Consider the following 22,640-nt stretch of genomic DNA (forward strand, 5'->3'; position numbering starts at 1 on the left):
ACATGGGAAGAGAGGGGTGGTGAGGACAAGCCGAGATGCGAGGACGAAAGGGCGATAAACATTCCTTAACCCCGCTTCATTGGATTCAGGCAGGGATAGTCATGCGTCCCGTGAATTTGGAGTGTCCTTATCCTTCAATTAGTGGAAGGCTTTCTAAGGAAACTTGGCAGCTGAACAAGCATCAAGAACAGGATTAAGGACTTGGTGCATTGGTTGGTGCTGTACATGGTAGATTCAGTGGCTACCAGCAGAGCAAATAAAATTCTCACGGCATTTTATACAGTGGCCCTGTGGATTTCAAGGTTAAGTCGCTTGTGGTTATCTTTCACTGAAACCTAGAGGGTCAATTTGCGATTGCTGTAAACGATTTACTGCATCTATGAGTGTCGTTGCATCTATATAATTATCAGTGGGGATCTCGGCCAACGCCATTCGAAGCATTACTAACTATGCCCAAAGCTGGAGCGTTGATCTTTTCAATGCTACATCAACCACTTAGCAAAGTTCGATACTGTTTATTAATTAATGCCACCATTTGTGCTATGTACTACTGATCTTTCTTCGAGGCGACGGTACGCTAATCCGAGTTATAGCGTTTTAACCGGCATTTGGCAGTTTTACCTACTGTAGAAGCTTACTGTACAGCTGATGAAGTCAATTCATCCTAGATACAACACATCAACGCCATCCCCAGTTCTACAATCAAATCTGCTTTTCCAGGCTGTACACTTTCATTGGTATCTTATCGCCGTATCATATCCGTTTAAACGTGAATGTCCAAAATTATTTTCTGCAGTCATAAAGAAATGGTTTACAGCTTGCCAGCAGTGTTGAAGTCCTCGAGAGCGACCTGGACACGCTTGCTCATGGTCTTCTCACCCTCGCGGATCCAGACACGGGGGTCGAAGAACTTCTTGTTGGGCTTGTCCTCACCGTCAGGGTTGCCGACAGTGGACATGAGGTAGTCCTTCTTGCCGAGGACGTAGTCACGGACACCAGTGAGGTAAGCGTACTGCATGTCGGTGTCAAGGTTGACCTTGACGACACCGTAGCCGATGGCCTCCTTGTACTCATTCTTGGAGGAGCCGGAGCCACCGTGGAAGACGAAGAAGACGGGCTTGTCCTTCTTGGAGCCGGTCTTCTCCTTGACGTAGGCCTGGTGCTTGTTGAGGAGTTCGGGGTGGAGACGGACGTTGCCGGGCTTGTAAACACCGTGAACGTTACCGAAACCAGCGGCAATGGAGAAGTAAGGGCTGATGGGGGCGAGAGCGTTGTGGATGGCGAGAATGTCCTCGGGCTGGGTGTAGAGAGAGTTGTTGTCAACGTCCTCGTTGTTAACACCGTCCTCCTCACCACCGGTGATACCGATTTCCTGCGACAGTTAGTTATGCAATTCTTTAATACATCAAGTAGTTTTGAAAAAGCTTACCATCTCGAGCCACTGCTTCATGGGGGCAGCACGCTTGAGGTAGGCGGCGGTGGTGTTGATGTTGTAGTCGACGGGCTCCTCAGACAGATCGATCATGTGAGAGGAGTAGAGGGGCTCGCCGTGCTGCTTGAAGTAGGCCTCATCGGCGTCCAGGAGGCCATCGAGCCAAGGGAGGAGCTTCTTGGCGCAGTGGTCAGTGTGAAGGACGACGGGGATGCCGTAGGCGGGGGCAATGCTGCGGATGAAGTGAGCAGCGGCGATACCACCGGCGATGGAAGCGGCCTGGCCGTCATTGCTGACACCCTGTGCAGGTTAGTACGGTCTTTATTTTATTTTTATTTTTTGTTCAGATTTTTGGATTGACATACCTTGCCAGCGAAGAAAGCAGCACCACCCTGGGAGACCTGGAGGATGATAGGGCAGTTCTGGTCGCGAGCAGCCTCGAGGGAAGAGATGGCAGTGGAAGAGGAGGTGACGTTCTGCGTCGGGTGTTAGAATCAACCATCCAAGCGATGCAATTGAGGTGGTGAGGGGTCAACTTACAATGGCGGGGATGGCAAACTGCTTCTCCTGAGCGTACTCGAAGAGACGGAGAACGTCATCACCGGTGATGACACCGGACTTGCGGGAGAGCTTCTCGAGGACACCCATTGTGGCGATTGGAAACAAAAATGAAGATTTTAGGTAAAGTGAAGTTGGGTAGAGTTCGGGTAGATGTAGAGAAGAGGAAGAAAAGAGGCTGGCAGAAGTTAGAAATAAGTTTTCAGAGCTCGAGGCCTTTACCGAAACGACGAATACGGCGGTTAAGTAAGTGAAGCACAGGCCGAATGAGGAATGAGGGGCAAAGTTGAACTCACCGGGCAGTGGGGAAGTGATGTATGAGTGATGTTAAACACAGCGAAAAGAAAAAAAGAGAAGGGAACCAAACCGGGGGCGCCAGAGGGAGAGGAACCCTTATTAATATGGGCAATTGACCCGGATTCCTCCTGTTCTCGCCGTTTGCCCACCAGTACTCAACAGTTTGTTCATTCTGTGCTGTTGCTGTGGTGGGGTTGGGATGACGCTTTCTGGATGCCTCAGGCAACTATAGAGCTCCCGAGAACCCCCGCTATGCCATCACATGACATCATCCATCCGCGCTGCCAACATTCGTACACAGTTGCCACTACGCAGCCTGTCTACAAAAGGACAGCTCTCCTGTCCGGTTCATCTGCGATGATCTCGTCGCATTTCTGGGTCTGTGATCTCATCTACAGGGCTGGCCTGAAATGGTCGAAAGCAGATGGCCCCAGGTACAATGCCGGTTGAGCTCCAAAGAATTAACCCATCTCCGTTTTTCTTTCGTGCTTCACATTACAGCGTCGGGACCAGGAGCGGGGTTCTCTCCGTCGTCTTCCAACCGTTTCCTTTGCTTTCGGGCACATGTCTCATGATCTGGCTCGATCTGCAGGACAAGACTACTTCCGGTACATCTTGAGGTTATTCACGGCCGATTTGTGTCTCCAAGAATCCAAGCAATTGATCTGGACCGACTCTGGCGCAAACTACTTCCGATAAACGGCGGCGTGGCCTACATATCGGAGTGGACCTCCTCGACCCCATCTACTGTAGATTTACTGCCCAATGTTTCACCGTGGTTTTATCATCACTGCGTAGTCAGCTGATCCGTTTGGCTATCGGAACAGTGGACTCCGTGGTTGTTGACATATCAGTGATCCATGGCATACTTTGGTCCGGGGACGTGACCAACCTTTTATTATGACTCAGGGTTACAGCAAAAGGTACTGGAACATTCCGCCATAGTTTATGGTTTATATTTCTCGGCAATAATGACAGGCAACATACAGTAGGGTCGAGTCATACAATAGCATAACCTCAGATGACTCAAAAACTGAGTTCCTGCATAGTATATAATGCTTGCTGAGTTGTCCTTGGACATTATCGCCCCCTGCTGCTCAAATGTCATTGTGAGAACACACTGATGTCAGATATAGCACAAACTCATAACAACACCATTACTCTCTTTCTCGCTTTGAACAATCTTACCATATCCACTGCGAGATGAACATGGATGATAAATACTCTCAACCTCCAACATACCCCACAAATTTGGCCTTTGACCCTCCGCCGCCATATATCCCACCTGATGTCCAAGCCTCCGAGCCAGTCCGTGATTTCAAGCGGGTGTTGGTTGACCAAATGGACCGATGGCTAAAGGAGCTGGATGATATAGACTGGACCGTCAAGAATCCGCAAGCGGTACCTGAATATCTCCCAAGATATCCTGGTACTGATGATACAGAGCAGGGCCGAGATAGTGACCTTGACTCGGATCAGACGCGCGATCATGAATCTGGGCATGGCCTTGGCCCTGGTCATGAAGGCAGCCATGAACATATCCGGAGTCATGATACTGAGATTGATTCTGGTGAGAACGGGGATAATGATCCTAACCAAACCCACTCCGATAGCATATCAGATTCCCCCGAAGACTGCAACGACGCCGAAGACTGTTGTTATGAGGAACTGTCCGCTATCGTAAACAGTGGCTGGGCGCGGTTGAGACAGGTCCAGGATCATATGGCGTCATTTTCGCATTCGCTATCTGAAGGCTCCGAGTTATAAAATGTTGTGCTTTGACCAAGCTCTGACATGGATCTAGGCCCCTCCGTTCATGCGACTTGATACTGGTACCCTTATTCGCGGATTTAACTTAAGACTATAAGATTGTTGGGGTCTTAATATAAATCATTGGTGTTTGACTATCTATAAGATTCCAAGCCTAACCCAGTCGTAATACAAGACACACATATATATAGCATATATAACATCTACTCAACAAGCAAAACACTAAACTGCCTGCCCGCAGCAGCATCGACAACCCTAAGTCCTCTCAACACGCTCGTCTGAATCGCACTCGGCAAATCAGCGCCATTACTCCGAGGTTGCCTCACCTCGTAATCTCCATTCGAGCCCCAAGCATACGCCGTCCCCGAGTTTGTCACCACAATCGAATGTCCCAATCCCGCTGAAGCCTTCTCCACCCTTGAGTCAACCCCCGGAACAGTCATCGGCTTCGCAAGGATACTCGGCATCTTCGACCCTTCCTCAAACAACAGATCATCCTCAGACATCGTCTCCTTCCTGATACCCAGTGCATTACCCTCAATATATCCCCAACTCAAACACCGCCCATCATTCGTCACAGCCAGACTATGGTCCGCCCCCCCTGTAAGCATGTACTCCATATCCGCATCGAGACATCCCAGCGCCACTCCCTCCAGCCCCGTAGGAACAGAAACCGTTGAATCCCGTTCAAACAGATTCACACCGTCATCAACAACACCCGTCTGCCCATACCGGTTATAGCCCCAAGCATAAACATATCCGTCCACCCTCACCGCGAAAGAGTGGTACGCCCCGGCCCCGATAGAAGCAATATCGCACTTCGTTTTCCCCCCAGGGAGCGCAACAAGACGGGGCGTCAGACCGGCTGTTGCAGCAGCGCGCTGCCGGCCTAGGATCCTGCGCCCGAGCTGGTCCCGTTTATATGCACCCCATGCGAAGACGGCGTTTTCGGGTTTGGTTGTGGTTGTGGTTTTCGCTCTAGCCTTAGACTTGGGTTTAGATTTTGTGATTCTGTTTGTGGCCCTGCTTGGAACTGGGGCTGGGACTGTGCTTGCCCTCCTGTTTCTGGATTTGGATCTGATTAGGTCTGCGTCTTCGGTGAGTGTTAGGGCGAGGACGTGCTGTGCGCCGGTTGCAAGTTTTCTGACGTATTTGAGCTCGGGGATGTGCATGGGTGTGCGCTGGAACGTCACTGAGGGCCGGAAGCCGATGAGAATTGAGACCTCTTCGTCTGCTTCGTTGCTGTATGTTTCCTGTATGGTATGGTTTGTTAGCTGTGCTACTAACTATAGTGTTTAAGTAGGTTATGAGGATATACCCTAAATGTCCCCCAGCCGTAGACATCGCCGAACTCGGTGAGTACAAACGTTGCGCTCTCCGTCGCAGCAACCTGTACGAAGACTGTCTCTGCGGGTAATCCCACAGCTGTAAAGTCTACCTCCATAGGCGTTGTCTCCTCTTCGATGGCTTGGGTCTCCCTCCCCAGCTGCCCATCACTATTATCGCCCCATGTCAAGACGCGGTTATCGTACGTGAGAGCAACGCAGTGGTTACCACCAGCCGCAAGATCCACAACACCAACAGTATCCTTCGTTAGACCTGTATTCAGCGTAGGATGCGTGACGTTTGCCTGCGCATGGCCTAGCCCTAACTGGCCGTGAGAGTTTGCGCCGAAGACGTAGACGGAGCGTTTTGCGGTTGGGGGGTTGTTCACTATCAGTGGGCTTACTTTAGCATGATGAGTATTAATTAGCAAACCACTTGCCACCATGTTAGGGTTAGGGTGGGCGGAGGGGTCGTATATATAGCCTTTAGGGACTGGGTGGTACGTACATCTTTGGTGTCGCTCATCTGCGCGTGTTGCGACTCTAGGGTTTGAGCAGTGTTTGAGCATTGGCTGTTTTGAATCTGCGTCTTTCTCTGTTTCTGTTTCTGTCTCTGTCACCCTTCTCTTCTTGGTCACTGGTTCCTTGGTCTCAGGGACAGACTCTGCTCGCCGCTTTGTGCCCTTACTGGTCGTGGCCTTCCCTTTCCCTTTGCTGCCACCAGAGTTAGCCTTCTTCGGTTCCTGCTGGAATGTTTGGCTTTGTGTAGCTCGTTTCTTTGGCGGACTTGAAGGAGGCGACGGGGAAGAAGACTCTTTGCGTTTTACGCCTCTTGGCGATGGAGAAGGTCTCAATTCGGGAGCTCTTCCTTTGCCTTTCTTCGTCTCTGAGGGTCCCTGCTTCGCTGCCTGAGTTGAAGCCTGCTGTCCCTGTTGTATTTGGCGTGCATATGCTCGCGTCATCCGTCTTGGTGCTGGACTGTGGTTTCGGGTTGGAGATGGAGAAGGAGACGGTGCCGACTCTCGATCTAAATGATAGTCATATTTAGGGTCCTTCGCTGTCTGTTTTTCGGACCCTGAATTGCCCACAGACTCTTGTTTCTGCTCCTGTGCTTGTTCACGCCCTGCATCGTCAAGTTCATCTTGCTCTAGATCCGCCACCAGCTGCTGGTTATTTCCAAGCTCAGCTTCAGCTTCAGAATCAGTATCAGGCTCTGGCCCGGGCTTATACTCGGAGCCAGCGTCTGAAGGACCCCGAGTTGAAGGTTGAGATTCGGGCGCAGACTCGTACCCCGGGATTGTGCCTAGTTCTCTATCCGATCCAGGTTCGGATTTCACTCGCACGGACTCGAGATCTCGGTTTGCTTGTGATATTTCGTTCAGTCTAGGCTCGCTATCTGACACACTCTTCTCACTCTTGAGCTCAGGCCCAGCTTCTGGCTCTCGCTTGGGCTCAGGCCCAGCCTCTCGCTCTTCTGCTGGTCCTTGGTCTGGCACTCCATCCTGTCTAGGCTCAATTTTAATTGCTCGCTCCGACACAGGCGTCGACGACCTTGCGGACCTAACGCCCGGAGATTCACGTATACCCAGAGATCTCAAAAGAATAGGCCGTGGAAGTGCAGTGGGGTTAGAAGGTTGCCTCTCTGGCTCAGACTCCGTGTCTACCCCTGGTGTGTTCAACCTTCTAGATCCGGCTATCGTAGGCACAGACGCAGACGTATGCACAGGTATAGGTGGAAATCCAACCTCTGCTTCATCCTCTCCCTCAGAAAGCCCAACACCAGGAGACTCTGGCACGGCCGGTACATACTGATATATTCTCGGCGCACCGCGGAAGTAAGTTTCTGTTTCAGACCCTGTTTCAGGTTCGAAAAACCTATGATAGTGGGTACTGAAGGAGACGGGGGCTGGTATAGCGGGTGCCGGCCAGTCTTCGCTGGGCGTTACTGCAGGCGAAGGATATATAGGGCTGGAGTGTCGTGAATTGGAGGCCGAGTTTATAATCTCACGCATTACGTCCACGATGTCCCGTGCAAGTGCAATCGGTGCATCGAGGCGGTTTTCGTCGATGAGGTTTTGGTAAAGAGCTTGTTCTTCGGGGGCATGCTGGGAGAGTTGCTGAGGGTCTTCTTCGACGTGCTGGGTATGATAATATTCAAGGTCATGGCCATAGTTCTCTTGAATATTCGGTTCGATATCCGGTTCAGGTCCCTGACTCGTATTCAGTGTCGTAGGTAAAGGATGGCTATATGGATAGATGGGGTTAGGATGCGGGTTACCATACACCTCGTACATTTCTGACGGTGCTAGAAAGCTTGCAGAGGGATACCCTGCAGCCGTTTGTCTTTCTGGGCTTGGCGAGTAAGTCGGTGATGTCGGGTCGTATGGCCGTGATCGCTCTTCACTATCGCTTTCAATGTAATAGTACCTCTGGACGACTGACTCGTCTAACGTCGCTTCATCTATCCCACCTGAAGACGTCCCATAGACTGGTGATACTTGAGCCAACGGGCTGACATGTTCGCTCCCATTCTGATCACTCCCAGTGTTCGCAATGTCACTCTCGTTTGGTTCATTTGCAGGAGCTGAACCAGGCTCTTCGTCCTGGTCTTGGCCGGTCGTCGAATCTTCTGGGGGTGCCTGATCAGTCTCTTCATCATGCCCTTGCCCAGAATTATCATCGCCAGCAGGTGCTGGGCCAGCACCTCCACTCTCACTCGAACCAGTCGAGATAGTTCTCGTAGTTTCTGGACGAGACCCGTTCTCGCTTGAACTTGTCGAGATAGTTATTGCATTGCCTGGACGAGTCCCGCTTTCACTTGAACCCGTTGAGATAGTTATCGCAGTTTCCGGCCGAGACCCGTTATTTACAGGCTCCTCACCGTCACGGCTTCTCAGAGATAGCGGATTACTCCGGGTGCTGCCCGCGACACCATGCTGATCATTTGGACCTTCTATCGAAGGCAGGACTTGCCCAGGGAATGCCTCCCTTCCACTCCCACCCCCGACCGGAACCCCGTTCTCATACTCTGTCGAGACAGAACGCTGGCGTTGGAGCAGATCATCCAAGAATTGGTCTGATTGGGGGAGCCCGTTAGGGTTATGGCTCTGGTCTTGAGGTTGGTCTTGGTATTGGTCTTGACCTGCGTTTTGCCGTGTAGGCGCATGTCCCAGGAACGATTCGTGTTCTGGCAACGGTGGTAATGGTACTTCTGGTGATGGCAATGGTGAGAGTACTGGAACTCCATCCGAATCCCAATGTATATTACACTGATCTTGACTCTGGTAGGTATACCCATCAAATGACCCAGCCCCATAGTGCGTTTGGCTGTCTTGTAGCGGATTGCTCAGTGGCGATTCGCCCATTCGTCCCAGCCCCTGCACTCGCGGTAGGCCATGCGTCGGCGGCAGCTCAAAGTCTTGTTGCTCTGGTTGTTGATCTGGCGGCGGTCCTAGATATGGCCATGGATCCGCATTGTGTGGTGGGAGCTGCTGACCTACTGTTGGTAGGGGAGGCTGGTTAGGCCTTGGTAAGCTCGGTGGTGTCAGAAGTTCTTGTGATCCGTATTCGGCTCTTGTGCTGTCGATTAGGGCTTCATCTTCGTCTTCTTCGTCTTGGTCGTGGTTCCCCTCGTGGTCGGTGCCATTGCCACTCCCATCATCATCATGATCATCATAAGGACCATCATCCCATATCTCAAAGTTTTGCGGGTCAGATGGACCAGCGTAATCGTTGCTTTCACCTCCATCTCCGTCTTGGTCTTCGTTTTCGTTTTCGGCCCCGTCCTCGTACCCATCCTCGGTATCGTCGACGCCGTCGTAGCCTCCATTAGCTAGGGCATTGATAGCCGTGATGGCGTCAAGTGTAGGCGTCCCGATGCGAGTTTGCTGGCCACTACTCCTGTAGTCTGAAAGCGAGGACAGGCTCTTCTGTGAAGCTTTGTCGTCCTGAGGTTCTTCTATATCATCGTGCCCATCAGTGGGACTTGGGTCACTAGGGATGAATTGATTTGGGTCGTCGTCGTTGGAGTCTGTTCGTCCGGACATTATGGGTTTAGGGATTGTTTGCCTTTTCCTTCGTATATTCTGGTGGTAGTATCGATGCAGGATACGGTATATAAATGAATAGGACGCAGTATAGTAGTATACTGTAAAACGGCCCATATAAATATGCCGTATACGATAGACAGATAGCGATCGTCTAGTCTAGCTAGAAATCATATCATACCAAGGGAAAAATTAAATAGAAAGTAAAACAAGTCAAGAAAAGAATAAGAATCTCCAAGCGTTTCACGAAGAGGACAGAAAAGAGAATTTATCTTTTGGTTATCACCATCACTCACCGTCCGTTCGTGCTTGAGTCCAGCTCCAGAACCAGCTCCAGCTCCAACAGTGTCTCCATTGTTGAATCTGTCTCGGTTTGCATTTTATGTTTGACAGCAGCCTGCTTTCTCCTTTGTATACGGACTCCCGTGCAGTGGCAGTGGTTCTTTGTATGCAACCCGTTAGGGCTGGCTCCCGCTTCCCTCAACCACATGTCCGGGGTTTCACGGATAAAGAAAGAAACGGATTATGAAACGGCTTAGACAAAAGATATTTATTTTGTCTGGGAACAAGAATGCGTGGTTCTAAAACAATGGTTTCTTCTTACCTGAACCTGAAGGAACACTAATTATAGCGGGCATTGTACCGGTATGGTGATTTGGTAGACACTATTGTAATGTCGCAAGTTATGCTTAGTTGTTCGAATTCAAAAATGAAAAATATGAGTATTAACTGGATATTAAGTAGAATATCTCCCTTTACAGGGTTTAATATTGAAATCGAAAGTCGATAGGCTTGCTAGACAGGTATCTGGGTATTTTAAATCTAAACTTCACGAGGAAAATGGACGACATGTATCACAATAGGAACCTTCAAAGACAACCAATTTCCAATCTCTTTCTCTCGCGAAAACCTACCACGCTATCATATTTGATACCAAGTTATAAGTAGACATCTATAATTAACCAAGACAAGAGCTTCGACCCATCTCCCAATGGCTTCTCAAGCTCTGGGAATCAAACAGTGAAAGACTATTATCAACAACTCTATTTTTAGTTGAAATAAACCATCAATAAAGTGTCCATCCCATGTGCATGTTCACGTTCATGTATGTTTATGTTCATATGCTTATACCCTTAACAGATGCAAGTCTTCAGAATATATACTAAACCACCCCAGGCCAACTTGGACAGGAAAAACAAACCCCTTAGTTTGAGATCCAAAAATTAAGCTGCCGTCTTCTCCATCTCATAGAACAGAAGGTACACCTCCTTCTGCATGCCCAGCACATCAGAAGTCTTACACTCCTTGATCTTCTCATCCGAGATCCTCCACCACCGATCAACCTGTTTACGACGGCGGCGGAACTTCGACGCAACTTTCGCACTTGCGCTCGTTTCCGTGTCTGTTGCCGACGCGTTGCGCTCTGCCAGAGACGAGCGGGACGCGGGACTGTCCAGGCGTGTGGTTTCAAGTGATGAACCGCGCGGAGCTGATGTAGGCGAAAGGTTCTGCTGGCCAGAACCAGAGGATTTGGAGCGTGTGCTTTGAAAGGAGACGCGGGAGCTTGATGTTGTTGGGCGCGGTGATGGGTAGGAGGAGCCTGTGCTGAGCTGTGGGCTCCCGCGGAGGTCTGCTGTTGATGGGGATCTGGAGGGCTCGGAGGGAGAGAGAGAGGCCGTTGAGCCTGTGGAAGCTGGTGTCGATATGTTTAGAGCTGGAAGGTCGGTGTCGCCGTTGCTGCGGGCTGGAAGGCGTGGGCTTTGCACGCGCGACGGGTTCTCGCTGTTTGCGCGGCTCTGTGCGTAGGAGCTGAATACGCTCGGCGTTGAGAATGGGGGGTATAGATGGTTTCGGCGGAATGATTCGTAGTGTCCGCTGTTGTGGCTGCCTTTGTGGCAAACTATGGCCAGGAGCTTGAACCATTTCTGGTTCAAGATGCCACCGAGAGGGAGCCGTTCAGGGAAGGAGACCTTTGCCGCATTCTTTGTGGAGCTGCTGTGGTCGAAGATTGATCGTGAGAGATGGATGCCGATGATTTTGGGGAATACAGTGATACGCATATACCGCGCGATCCGACTCTTCGGAGCATGCTCAGCAGGTGGGAGCGTGACACCATCTAGAACAGATTCTGGATCACTAGCCAGGGCGGTTTGAATGCTTTCTATCTCGACTTGCAAGGACCGTCTGTCCGTTTCTGAGCGGGTCTTGACCAGCTCTCTCGTTTTCACCTCAACTGCGTGTAGCAGCCGACACTTGTCGCATCGAAAGTCTTCGATGTATTCGGTCTTGAGGAGACCGTCAAAGCATGCATTCAGGGTGGTGGAGCTCTTCTGCGGAACTTGCAGCGTCAAGTTGACAAATGATGTCTGGTTCGGCTTGTACTTGTAGCGGCAGGACTGGCACTCAATCTGCGACTCCATCTTGCCTTCAAATGGAAACCCATACTCATTGTCGATTTCTTTGAGCTTCGTGTCGATGATTGCTGGGAGACCATCCTCCGTGCCGTCGTCGACTCGCACTTGGATCTCAGACGGCGCGTCTTCGTCCTGGTCAGGTGGGCATTCAAGAGATTTCTGCGCCCTCTGCCGCGCCCTCACACCTGCATGGTACTCATCGGAAAGCCGTTCAGCCACAATCTGCAGAAATTCCTGCGCATCCTGCTGGTTTCGACTAATCCGCGTGCGATACGCATACTCCAGCGCCTGGATGAACCCGCGCGCGGTAATCGTCTTCTTGTAAATCGGCCGCTCATTCAACCGATCCAGCATCTCCTTCAGAGCCCTCGTGATCGTCCCCTGCTGAAGCTCCCGGACACGATCCGGCCTCTTCTCACGTAGCTCCTCATCCGGCTTCTCCGGCAGCTGGCTGTAGATTTCAGGCCCATCTAGTTCGCGCCGGTGAAGCTCCCGGATCAAATACAGCCTCAAATCGCCTAGCCCGGCAAGCGCCTGGAGCACGGAGTTGATGAAGCAGTCATTTGCGGGGTTCGAGAGTCCCACGATGCTCTTTTTGCGGTTGCCCCCGAGCTCGTCCCCATCGATGGTGTAATTCGGCCCGAACACGTAGAACAGAGCAACGGCAGCGAGAGATGCTCCCGCCGCGTATGCGGCGATCGTGGTTGGTTTTTCCTGCATCAACCGCGCGGGGTCCTTTTTTGTTTTCTTGTCACGTACACAATTGGTGTCTGGCGCGTTGTTCTATTGGTCTTCCATGGGTTGCCTGCCTATTACAAAGCCTGCAACGAGAGCTCTGCGCTACGCCTGTTGTTTGTCGGGGCTCAGAATGAGCAAAATCACAGTCGCTTTCTCAAGTCTCTGGGAATAACGACTTGAATGCAGCACAAGCTCCCAGATGTTTGGTAATTCAGGCCGGAAGAGCTAGGAAGCGGGTGGATGGAGCCGTTGGCGAATAAATTTGCCATCAAACCCGCAACCAAGGGAAAAGGCTGTGCCGGCTCCAGCTGCGGAGAGAAAAAGACTGGGGTAAATCTTGGGCAAGGCAGAAGGGCTGACTTGATCGCGCATGCGTCACGGATAGGGTCCTTTCCGAATAGGCAGCACCGTAACAATGAGCGGGCAGATACTCTCAGGGTGTAAGATTATATGAGGAGAAACCCAAGAAAACCAGACGGAAGAGTCAAGCCTGCAGGGCGCTGTCCGTTTGTTCGGATGTTCCTCAGCGCCGACCGTACTCGTACTGCGGTCGCTGTAGCTGTGCCCGAAGCTCCGTCGGCGTCCCCACATCACCGCGCCAGCATCTTCACTACAGTTGAGAATCAGGGCTGGTAATTGCTCCGAGTCTCCATTCTTGCCTTGGAGCGTGTCAGCAGCAGGCCAATAATCGCAGCAGGATTTCCCTGGTGATTGATCGCCGGAGTGGGCGGAAGCGCGGATTTTCGTCGATAGACCCGCTGATCCCTTGCTGAGTGCTGATTGTCGAGTCCGATGCCCAGTCGCTAATGCAGCGAGTTTTGACTGGGCTTGTGCCTGCGTTTACCTTTCGGTTGTTGATTTGAGAGAGCACACCGTGGACCAAATGATGCAAGTGTAGTGAGGGAAGCGGGGTTGGGAAATCCTCGGCGTGGGATGAGGGACGGATGAAACATTGTATGGAGGAGTAGCGATGATCTGCTCGGTCACGGCTACTGCTGCACCGTCAATCCGTCATCGGTGAGTTAACAGCTCACAGGTCTTGCTGGTCTTTAAAATACTCCACTGGATACTTCACAGTATGATATGCTTATTTCGTCATGAAAAGATACACCGAGGTCCGGTGTGTACTATCAGATTCGTTCATTATCTATCCCGAGTTTTTGTTTTGATCGACTCTATCCTAACCCTAATCCAAAAACAAAAAAGCTTCATACGAGGCTGCTCCAGGGTATATGGCCTGCATTGCGTATCCAAGACCACGCTTATTGAGGCAGAGTTGCAACCTTCTCGTTGAAGAGCTCCTCAGCCTGCTTCCAGACGCGCGCATTCTCGCGGTCCTTGAGCTGAAGCAAGCTTGGCATCAGAGCTTCGCTGAACATCTCCGAACTCTCACGGGGAAGAAGCGACGGGAGGTGATCAATGCTGATCACGCTGAGAGGCGTGCCCTGGCTGCCGCCTGGCAGAGTCACAGGCACTGTGGGCTTATCGAAGGTAGTGGTGATGTTGTAGACAGGGATCGGGTTGTTGGGGTTCGTGCTATTGATAGTTTTAACTCATTGTCATGGGATTGGGGAGATCGAATCTTTCTTACGTATCAGCGCTAACGTCGCAAATAACAGACAAGCGACGCTTGGCGGTGTCAAGACTCTCGGTGTTGACAACTGGAGCGGGATCAGCAATCATTCGGCCAGGCGGCTACCTCCTCCAGTCCGATCGGATATAGAACCAAAAGGCTTCACTTACAGTGGGGAATCTTGGACGACAGGTAGATACAGTTCACAAAGATATCAGAATCCTCAACAATCTCCTTAAAGGGACCACCTAGGACATACGTCAGCATTCGAAGTTCTAGGGAGTAAACGGCACAAACCCTTCTTGGTCTCCTCCATATCCCACTTGATAATGTCGGTGTCAGGAATACCGACATCCTTGGCCAATTGGACAGCGCCCTTTCCGCAACGTCCGAGCTGCAACAATAAGATCAGCAATGTTCCCACGCAACGCGGACGGGTCACTTACAGCACCAATGACCAGAATCTTCGGCGACCTGCCAGACTGCTTCTGGCCAGCCTGGAGCGATGCCTTAACAGACTCAATAAGGAGGTCCTGGTTCGCGTAGGGGGTCTCGCCAGTAAGAGGCTCGCCCTCAGGATGCGTCAATTGCCAGGCCCAGTTCTTCACAGCCAAAGCGGCACCTGCATTCAACATAAGCATCAATCCAGTCGGATTCAAAATGACACAGTAACTAACCGGCATAACCAGCAGAGAAACCAAAGGCTACCCAACACCCATTAGCATAACCGTAAGCAAGAGAACCACCCTCTCTCATATCTTACCAGCAACTCGTCGACCAACATCATCGGTAAGGAACTCCAGATCCAGAAGAGTACCACCACCACGGGGCCACCGGCTCAAAACCTGCTCCCAGCCGCCCTGGCCCTTGTAGCAATGCGCAAAGGAAATGTGAACATGCTCGAGTGGGAAGTCGTCCTCGGGGAGCTCCTTAAGACCCAGGATGTATGCGTCCTTGGGAGCGTCCTTCACCCACGAACCTTCCTCAACGAGAGGAGCGCCAACCTGTATAATATATAATCAGAATCGGGGTTCGTTATATTCAACTCTGGGCATTCGGACCTTTGCAAATTCCTCATCTGTACATAATCACCGTCAGCGAAGTCCCACACGGAGTGTCAAATGGTTCAATGCAATGCGGGTGCAATTGTGCAGCTGGGCTTGAGCATAGTGTTAATTGGATTGGACTCACCATCGAAAATACGCTGAGTAGAGCGCTCAACAGTCACCTCATACCCGGCATCAATGAGAGCCTTGCAAGTGGTAGGAGTCACTGTTGATAGAATTAGCAACCGACGCCTCAATTGTATGGCAGACGATCACATACAAGCAGAGCGCGCCTCTGCGGGCTTAGTCTCAGCCCGGAGCCAGATCTTGTTGGAACCCATTGTGTCTGAGAGATCAATTGGACTGCGAAAAATCAAGAATTCACAGCAATGTTAGAATAATTCTCAAAAAAAGGTGTTGTATGACTCTTCAACTATGACACCGACTTTCCCCTCTGGTGATAGTGGGGGAAATTATCCCACGATGGTTCTTCCGTTCCGATGAGTCAATTCAGGCCAGGCCTGCCAGTCCCCGATGTCGGCACTTCATAGAAGCGTCACGTGTCACATCACGTGTCATATCACGCACCTGATGAGAAACCCCATTGCGAGTTATCTTATTGGAGCTGCATAGGAAGTTGCGAAGCTGTATTAATTTGGACATATTTATTCATAAATTGATAGGTATTATAAACAATGGCCGTATTGTGCAAACATCATAGACAGAACATATGCGCTGCTTCCACAAGCTCAAAGCCACAATCCTCCAACGACGTCACTGCGCTCCACTCTCTCTTACAGAGCCGAACGCTATCCCCATCAGACTTTACGAGGATCGCTTGGTGCGACTGCGCGTGCGACTGCCGATGCCATCGGTAGGGATGTTCTTTTTAACGGAGTCCTGGGTCTTCTTGGGCCGGCCTCCTTTCTTCTTCGGCGGTGCTGACTCGCCCTTCTTCTCTGGGGGAGCGGGTGTCGATGTGCCGTTAACTGCATTTGCATTGTCTTCACCTGTCTTTTGTTTCTTGGAGTCGGGCTCTGCCGGTTCTTCCGCGCTAGACTTTGCGGTTGAAGTCGCCTCAAGGTCTCGCTTCTCACCTGTGTTGGTCTCTTCTTGCTTGGTTTCCGACACAGGTTCATTAGGGACGCCATTTGCTGGAACGGAGCTTTCCGGTGCTTTTGTTTCGGTCGTCTCAATTGCAGTAGGGTCCTCCGTGGGATTAAAGGGATGGCTATCGCCGTTCTCCTGCTGTGCAGCCTCACTAATGGATGGCTTGTTTAAAGGGTCTAGGCAACGTGATATTAGGACCATTAACCCGAGTAACAACAGAGACAAAAAAGAAAAGCATGTTATTTATAGGTAAAACTGGATCGACATACCCGAGATGGGAGAGGTAACTGAAGGTCCAGACGCCATTGCTGTGTGTCAGGTCAGGTAAAACTAGGGATGGCGAAAATTGATTGTAAGACGGAGTGTAGGTTAGATTCTGGGTATTGAAAGTCCCGAGCAAAAAGGCGACTGTGGAAACGCTATTCGCGGTTGAAGGCGTACAGTGTACAGAGGTTCAGCTGAAGAATTGGAGTTGTCGGGGATAAACGAGAGGTGGTTGCCAGGTGACGTTTACTTAAGGGCATCCAGATGGGCTAACCCAATTCCCTGCGGAGAATAGTAATTTCGGGTGGCCCCCCATTATTGTCGACCTCTCGGAACTCACGTCTGCACGAAGGTCAACAATCCCCGCTAAAAGATCCGAAACGCAGCTCTCGGTAAGCATAACTAATCCCGGCCCTGGACTTTTGGCGGTGGTAAGTAAGCATGCCAAGAAAGAGGAGGTGATGCCCCATGGGATTTGGCGTGCGGCTGGCTGAAGTGTGGAGTTGGCTGGGCCGCGGAGAATAATTCCCCCCAAATATAAGCCCATTAGTGCATGTCTATCACATTCTTCTTCGCCCTGTTAACCTTCTTCACTCCAGTTTAGTTATGCAGGAACTATCAATAGAGATCACAGACAGACACACAGACTGCAACGAATCAGCTGTATCCAGAACTTCGCCGCGGGACCACATAGGTAAGCAGCTAACTACCTAGGCACGCCCATCAAGCGAGAGCTAGGTCCAAACTATTTAGAAGAGCTTTCTCTTCCGATGAGACATGGCTAAGCCGCCAAGACGTTGACGTTTCTGCTTCACGTTCCTCTTCCACGTGCTGCTGGAGGAAGCGCGCCAAATATTCGCAATCTTTCAAGTCCCCAGTGTCAATCAAAACATGCAGAGCTTTGAAGCCTGTTCGCATAAATCTCTCACGCCGCTTTTCAGACCATGACTCAAACTGCTCCGGTGTTATATTGCGCAAAAATTGAACGAAAGGCTTCGCATCGGGACGGGTTGGATGATATATAGGCATTGACGCCCCAACGATTCCCGTCCCAGGGATTATGGTAGAAAGAACAGACGCGTAGTTTTCGTATAATTCAGCAGGAATTGTTGTTTTAGTATTCTCGCGCGGATTCGTCACAATCAAAGAGAACAGGAAGCCCCCAGATTGCGCGAGTGCCCCCTTTAATACCCGTCTCGATTCCTCGTTATCCGTCGACATGAGCATCCTGCACGCATCAAGGTAATAACGTATAGCGGAGCTTAACCCGCCGCCGCACTCATACTCGGCCTTCAAGAAAGTGCCCAGGAGATACTTTAACGGCCCAGCCATCTCATTACTTTCTCCATGAACAGCACGATCCTTTAACAGGCCCAGCCAGACAAAGATCGATTCATGCAACCCCTCCGCAACCATAAACTTGCATAAGGGGGATAGCACCCTTCCATTATTGAAGAATAGCGTCCTCTTCCTCCAATTCAAGGAAAACCACCAGGAGACAGTTCGGGAGCCCGCCCGAGAGTCTCTTAGTTCCTTTAGAAATCGCTCCCCAGTATGCCGGCTTGCAAGTAGCACCTGCCAACTAAGGCAATCTGCGACAATGCCGACAGTAGCAGAACCAGAAGCCACCAGTTCGTCGAATACGACCATGGGCTCTTTCTGTAGTCTCGCCTTATCAACATTTGGAGTTTGACCATGCGAGACGGAGCGTGCGGAATGCGAGGGTGTCAGGCGAAAGAGGGGGTTATCAAGAATCATGCGGAGATGTTTGTCGGTGGCATGTGAAGAAGAGTGAGGGTGTTCCTCGGTCGGGCGATTTCCGGGGAGAACATGCTTGCCGCTTGAGGGCCGTTCTGAGGCCGGCTGGACGGGAGGATGCTCGCGATCGAGTTCACGACGGAAGGAGGACGTAAGGGCATTCAGTAGCTGCTGGGACTGGCGGGGAGTCCGCGGCAACGGGGGATGAAGGTTCGTCCAAGGGTTGATGCTGAGGGCCCTCGAGGGCTTCATTATGTGGTACTGACTATCAACTAGTCACAAAAGGTGTGATGAATATGGTTGTGATTTGTGAAACAGGGCCGTTTCCTTCATCGTATGATGGCGGATGGGGATCATCATTGCGAGAGAGGAAGATCTCGATGGGACGGAGGGCGGTGAGGAAGGGCTGCCAGCCAGTAGTGACTAGTAGACTAGTAGTGCCCCAGGCTCAGCTCACAAGAACAGCCAGCTGCCTGCCACCAACCTCAACCCGCCACGAATGCGCTCTGCTTCGGGAATTCCTCCTGTGGCCGAGCCCCTTGAAAGACGATCAATCGCCGTATTGAATGGCGAAGCTTCCTACTTCGTCCAGACAGCGAGCAAGGAAGCTTCTCCAGACATCCTTGATTGCCTTCGGACCCAGAGCGAGGTTCAGTTAGCAGCACAGAACCCATGGATGGGCCGCACCCAAAAAGATGACGAAACCTCCCACAACCAGCGCAGGCAGTCGTGCGCAGCCATGCTGTAGAAAGCGTAGAAACAATAAAAGAGAAAGTGCCTTGTAGAGACGCTTGTAGTAACATGAAGGCCGCCCAGTCTTTGTCTGCCCGCCAGACGCAGTTGTGCAGCTGGCGGACTTCGGGTCACTGGTCATTCATTCATCGCCCGGTCGCTGGTCACTGGTCGCTCTCCACTGAAAACCTCATTTCTTCTTCCTCTCCTACTCCTCCCTTTCACTTTCATACTCATTCCTCTCCATTCATTTTTGTTCTCCCTTCCGTCTCAGCAGCTTCCTCTCCCATCTTCAATTCCTCCTCTTCCCGACTTCGGTCCCTCGCGGCTCTTCTCCTGTGCCTTGGTGCTGCCTCTCGCGTGAGGCTGCATCTGTGATCGTTACGGAGGTCGACAACACTAACGAACCTCTTTTTACCCGCTTTTTTCCTCGCACTCGCCGCATCTTATTTTCTTCCTCTCGTCGACCTTAGACTCCGTCGAGCTCTACCACACTTCTCCACCCCCGGAGAATCAGAGATTTCATCCACAATAACATGTCTGAAGTTCAATCGAGATCCACTGCCTCTCGTGGCAGGGTATCCGCCCGCGGTGGCCGTGGCGGTTACAGCTCTAGAGGTGGTCGAGGTGGCAGCAGATCCACAAAATCTGAAGCCACAGATGCATTCGAGGATGAAGGGGAACTTGGCCAGATGAAGAAGAAATATTCGGATACTCTGCCCATGCTGAATGAGCTGTTTCCGGACTGGAAAGACGACGACTTGGTCTTCGCCTTGGAAGATGCTGATGGTGACCTTGAACAGGCAATTGATCGCATCAGTGAAGGTACGTTAGCATTGTCGCCGGTTCAATTGCTGATCGGTCATCTTTTTCATTTTTGCTAATCCGACTCTTTAATAGGCAACGTCTCCCAATGGGGCGAAGTAAAGAAGAAGACCACCGATCGGAGTCGTCCTAAGCCGAAGGAGGTACAAAGCATTCCCACGGAGCCTACCACAACTGCCGTACGAGGAGGACGTGGGCGCGGTGGATTTGAAGGCCGCGGTCGCGCTCGCGGAGATCGTGGCCGTGGCGGTCGTGGCGGCCGGGCTGGTGCCCATGCCAATGGGACACGCACAGAGAAACCGACCCTTCCAGCTGAAATTGCACCTATTACCGACTCAGTTCCAGCTACAAACGCTACCCCGGCCACTGACGCAACTGCTTCGGAAACAGTGTCTACTGCTAAGGATACTCCTGCCGCGCCGGAAGGTACCAAGAAGGGTTGGGCATCGTTGTTCGCTAAACCAGCAGTTCCTCCTCCGCAAAAGAAGCCTGCCGCTCCTGCACCTGTCCCTGTATCTGAAAAACCCGCTCCTGCGCCCGCGCCCACTCAAAAGCCTGCTGAACCCGAACCAACTTCCGTCCCTGCGCCCGTCCCCGTTGCCGTACCTATTCCCACAGAAAAGGCACCACAGCCCGCCGTTCCCCAGCCGAAGGAGGAGACGCAGATTGCTACACCTACTTCGGCCGACGTTGCACCGCCCAAGGATGATTTGACCAAGAACAACCTTGCACAAATTCCCGATGTCTCACCTCCGGTCGCCTCTGCCACCGCTGCCAGCACTGTTGGCAGCAACATTGACCCCAACCTGGCTGCCGCTTCGACTCCATCGCGCCCCACAGCTGGTGCTTTGCCAACAAGCGCCTACAAGCAAAACATTCGCACTCCCGGAACGCAGCGCCGTGTTATGGAACAACAGGAGGCTGTCGTCATGCCAGGCAAGCATGCCGTGGATCGCGCGGCTGTGCAGTTTGGCAGCATGGGACTGAATGGCGACGCCGCTGATGTCGATGTTGATGAGCACAGAGAAGCCACTGAAACCCGTGCTCAGCCTCCTCAACATTCCCCCGTTGCGCCCCGCGCATCATTGCCTCCTTCTACTCAACCTCAGGCTCCCCATGAGGTCCCCACCGTCTCCCGCCCTGCTCCTGGCCTGCCCCCGGTTCCTCAGGCCAATGCCGCCGACAACTCATTCTCCGACTTCGCCCGCTACACCGATTCCCAGAAGCCCTACGACCCATTTACTCAACAGGTTGCTCAACCCCAGCCGCAGGTCCAGGAGCCCTTCGCGAACCAGGCCCCTGTTCAGCCGACCGTCACCACCGGTAGTGAATACTCGCCCTTCTACGGCGGCGATCAGCGCCTTCCTTACACCTACTATGGTGCCTATGGCCAGTCCCAAGACGCTTCGCTCGCCCAGCGTGCGGCCGCTGGATTTGGTGTTTCTGGTGCTGAAACCCAGCCTCAAATCCCCACGACTCAGGCCCCGAGCCGCTACGGTCATGTCGAAGCCCCCAACAGCGGCCACACGACGCCAAACCCCACACTCCCCGGAATTACTCAAACCCCCGCCGCCCACCATATGCCCGGCCAAGGCGCTCACGCTTACGGCTATGGATACCCATACTATTCGAACCCGCACTATGCTTCATACATGAGCCAGCAGTACGGCCGAAACCGCCCAATGTACGATGACGCTCGCAGATACGAAGACCAATACATGCCCCACAGCTCTCAATACGGCTACGGCAGCCAGTATGGCCCTTACGGCGGCAAGGGTGGCATGTATGGCCAGCCCCACGGTTTCTCCTACGACCACTCTTCGTCCCCTGCGACTGCCGGCAGCTTCAACCAGGGCATCCCGGGCCGCGACTCGGTTTATGGCCGTACCGGTTCTGCTCAGCCGTCTGAGAGTCAACAGACAGCTGCAGGCACCAGTGCATTTGGCGCTGGTATGACGGATGTCTTCGGCCGCAGCCAGGGTGGCTTCGGACAGAGCCAGCCGATCACACAGCAAACCCCTGTGTCTTCGGAAGAAACGAAGGCCTTTGATGCCTCCAAGACGGGAGGTCCTAGCCCATCGCTATCCCAGGCTAACCGGCCTGGTTCCGCTGCCAACACCCCTGGCCAAACCCAAAGCCAGACTGGTCTTCCCCCGCTGCAGGGTCAACAGGCCCAACAGGGCTTCGGTGGTTACCCCCACCTGAACCCTCAGTACGGCGGCTTGGGTGGCCTTGGCGGGCACCAAGCAGCTGCCAACCAGACCCACCACCAGGCGACTGGATATAGTAACTACGGCAACGCCGGCTTCGGTGCCTACTATGGAAACACTGGACGAGGCGGCTGGGGAGGCAATTACGGACACTAAAGAATTATGGCGTTACATTTTCCCAGGTGATGAAATATCTTCTTCCTTTTCATACTTTGTTAGGGGCGAACGACCCCTGGACTCTAAAATTTTATAGTTCACTTGGGTGTGCGTTTTTTACTCTTTTCGTCACTCTCGAATATGTAATCTCTACTCTCAAATCCAATGGGAGCTTGGCTGGAATCCGTTTTTTCTTTTCCTTTTCACGATTTTTACTCGTTTGGACTTGAACGTTTGCGCTATCTTCATGATGCCGGGCTGTGGTTACGATGTACTGAATGGTGGAAAAACGCTACATATTTTCTTCGTAACATTTGGGCAAATATTCCTATCTGATCTGCTTCATGTCTGCACTGCTTCCTTGCGACTATTATGTGTTTCCTTTT

General features: G+C 51.9%; 7 protein-coding genes across 7 annotated transcripts; 2 read left to right on the forward strand and 5 right to left on the reverse strand.

Annotated features, from left to right (window-relative positions):
• Window positions 1-811: 811 nt before the first annotated feature.
• ASPSYDRAFT_148295 (fructose-bisphosphate aldolase FBA1) lies at window positions 812-2,080 on the reverse strand (the record flags this gene model as incomplete). Its single annotated transcript, XM_040841801.1, has 4 exons — window positions 812-1,372; window positions 1,430-1,732; window positions 1,798-1,908; window positions 1,973-2,080. The coding sequence occupies 4 exons, from the start codon at window positions 2,078-2,080 to the stop codon at window positions 812-814; spliced, it is 1,083 nt and encodes a 360-aa protein (XP_040704712.1).
• Window positions 2,081-3,081: 1,001 nt separating this feature from the next.
• On the forward strand, window positions 3,082-4,157 carry ASPSYDRAFT_778440 (uncharacterized protein). The gene is made up of 3 exons (XM_040850909.1): window positions 3,082-3,210; window positions 3,277-3,688; window positions 3,737-4,157. The coding sequence occupies exons 2-3, from the start codon at window positions 3,491-3,493 to the stop codon at window positions 4,052-4,054; spliced, it is 516 nt and encodes a 171-aa protein (XP_040704713.1). The 5' UTR covers window positions 3,082-3,210; window positions 3,277-3,490; the 3' UTR covers window positions 4,055-4,157.
• Window positions 4,158-4,272: 115 nt separating this feature from the next.
• On the reverse strand, window positions 4,273-5,774 carry ASPSYDRAFT_118172 (RCC1-like domain-containing protein; the record flags this gene model as incomplete). Its single annotated transcript, XM_040840377.1, has 3 exons — window positions 4,273-5,040; window positions 5,176-5,310; window positions 5,376-5,774. Coding segments are annotated over 3 exons (1,302 nt in total), but the record flags the coding sequence as incomplete, so codon positions are not given.
• A 4,392-nt stretch (window positions 5,775-10,166) lies between these two features.
• ASPSYDRAFT_77250 (uncharacterized protein) lies at window positions 10,167-15,656 on the reverse strand. The gene is made up of 11 exons (XM_040850886.1): window positions 15,480-15,656; window positions 15,345-15,425; window positions 15,215-15,231; window positions 14,917-15,157; window positions 14,831-14,857; window positions 14,600-14,775; window positions 14,451-14,547; window positions 14,324-14,401; window positions 14,172-14,241; window positions 13,864-14,116; window positions 10,167-12,577 (listed from the first exon to the last, which is right to left on the reverse strand). The coding sequence occupies exons 1-11, from the start codon at window positions 15,538-15,540 to the stop codon at window positions 10,652-10,654; spliced, it is 3,027 nt and encodes a 1,008-aa protein (XP_040704715.1). The 5' UTR covers window positions 15,541-15,656; the 3' UTR covers window positions 10,167-10,651.
• Window positions 15,657-16,024: 368 nt separating this feature from the next.
• On the reverse strand, window positions 16,025-16,615 carry ASPSYDRAFT_87480 (uncharacterized protein; the record flags this gene model as incomplete). Its single annotated transcript, XM_040851848.1, has 2 exons — window positions 16,025-16,485; window positions 16,579-16,615. 2 exons carry the CDS (start codon window positions 16,613-16,615, stop codon window positions 16,025-16,027), a joined length of 498 nt encoding a protein of 165 aa, XP_040704716.1.
• Window positions 16,616-17,296: 681 nt separating this feature from the next.
• On the reverse strand, window positions 17,297-18,583 carry ASPSYDRAFT_29432 (uncharacterized protein; the record flags this gene model as incomplete). The annotated part of the gene is made up of 1 exon (XM_040844647.1): window positions 17,297-18,583. The coding sequence occupies one exon, from the start codon at window positions 18,581-18,583 to the stop codon at window positions 17,297-17,299; it is 1,287 nt and encodes a 428-aa protein (XP_040704717.1).
• Window positions 18,584-19,367: 784 nt separating this feature from the next.
• ASPSYDRAFT_777828 (putative RNAPII degradation factor Def1) lies at window positions 19,368-22,378 on the forward strand. The gene is made up of 2 exons (XM_040850908.1): window positions 19,368-19,888; window positions 19,964-22,378. The coding sequence occupies exons 1-2, from the start codon at window positions 19,600-19,602 to the stop codon at window positions 22,252-22,254; spliced, it is 2,580 nt and encodes an 859-aa protein (XP_040704718.1). The 5' UTR covers window positions 19,368-19,599; the 3' UTR covers window positions 22,255-22,378.
• Window positions 22,379-22,640: the final 262 nt, after the last annotated feature.

This window comes from Aspergillus sydowii (assembly GCF_001890705.1).
Source record: "Aspergillus sydowii CBS 593.65 unplaced genomic scaffold ASPSYscaffold_3, whole genome shotgun sequence".
NCBI lineage: Eukaryota > Fungi > Ascomycota > Eurotiomycetes > Eurotiales > Aspergillaceae > Aspergillus > Aspergillus sydowii.

Bases quoted from the DNA above. Each gene is read 5' to 3' on its own strand.
- ASPSYDRAFT_778440 (XM_040850909.1), top strand. From the start codon at position 3,491: ATGAACATGGATGATAAATACTCTCAACCTCCAACATACCCCACAAAT. The intron at 3,689-3,736 runs GTACCTGAATAT...GATACAGAGCAG, and splicing joins CCGTCAAGAATCCGCAAGCG to GGCCGAGATAGTGACCTTGA.
- ASPSYDRAFT_77250 (XM_040850886.1), bottom strand. From the start codon at position 15,540: ATGGGTTCCAACAAGATCTGGCTCCGGGCTGAGACTAAGCCCGCAGAG. The intron at 14,242-14,323 runs GTAAGTGAAGCC...ATCCCGCTCCAG, and splicing joins GTCGTCCAAGATTCCCCACT to TTGTCAACACCGAGAGTCTT. The intron at 14,117-14,171 runs GTAAGAAAGATT...AACTATCAATAG, and splicing joins TGCGACGTTAGCGCTGATAC to CACGAACCCCAACAACCCGA.
- ASPSYDRAFT_777828 (XM_040850908.1), top strand. From the start codon at position 19,600: ATGTCTGAAGTTCAATCGAGATCCACTGCCTCTCGTGGCAGGGTATCC. The intron at 19,889-19,963 runs GTACGTTAGCAT...ACTCTTTAATAG, and splicing joins AATTGATCGCATCAGTGAAG to GCAACGTCTCCCAATGGGGC.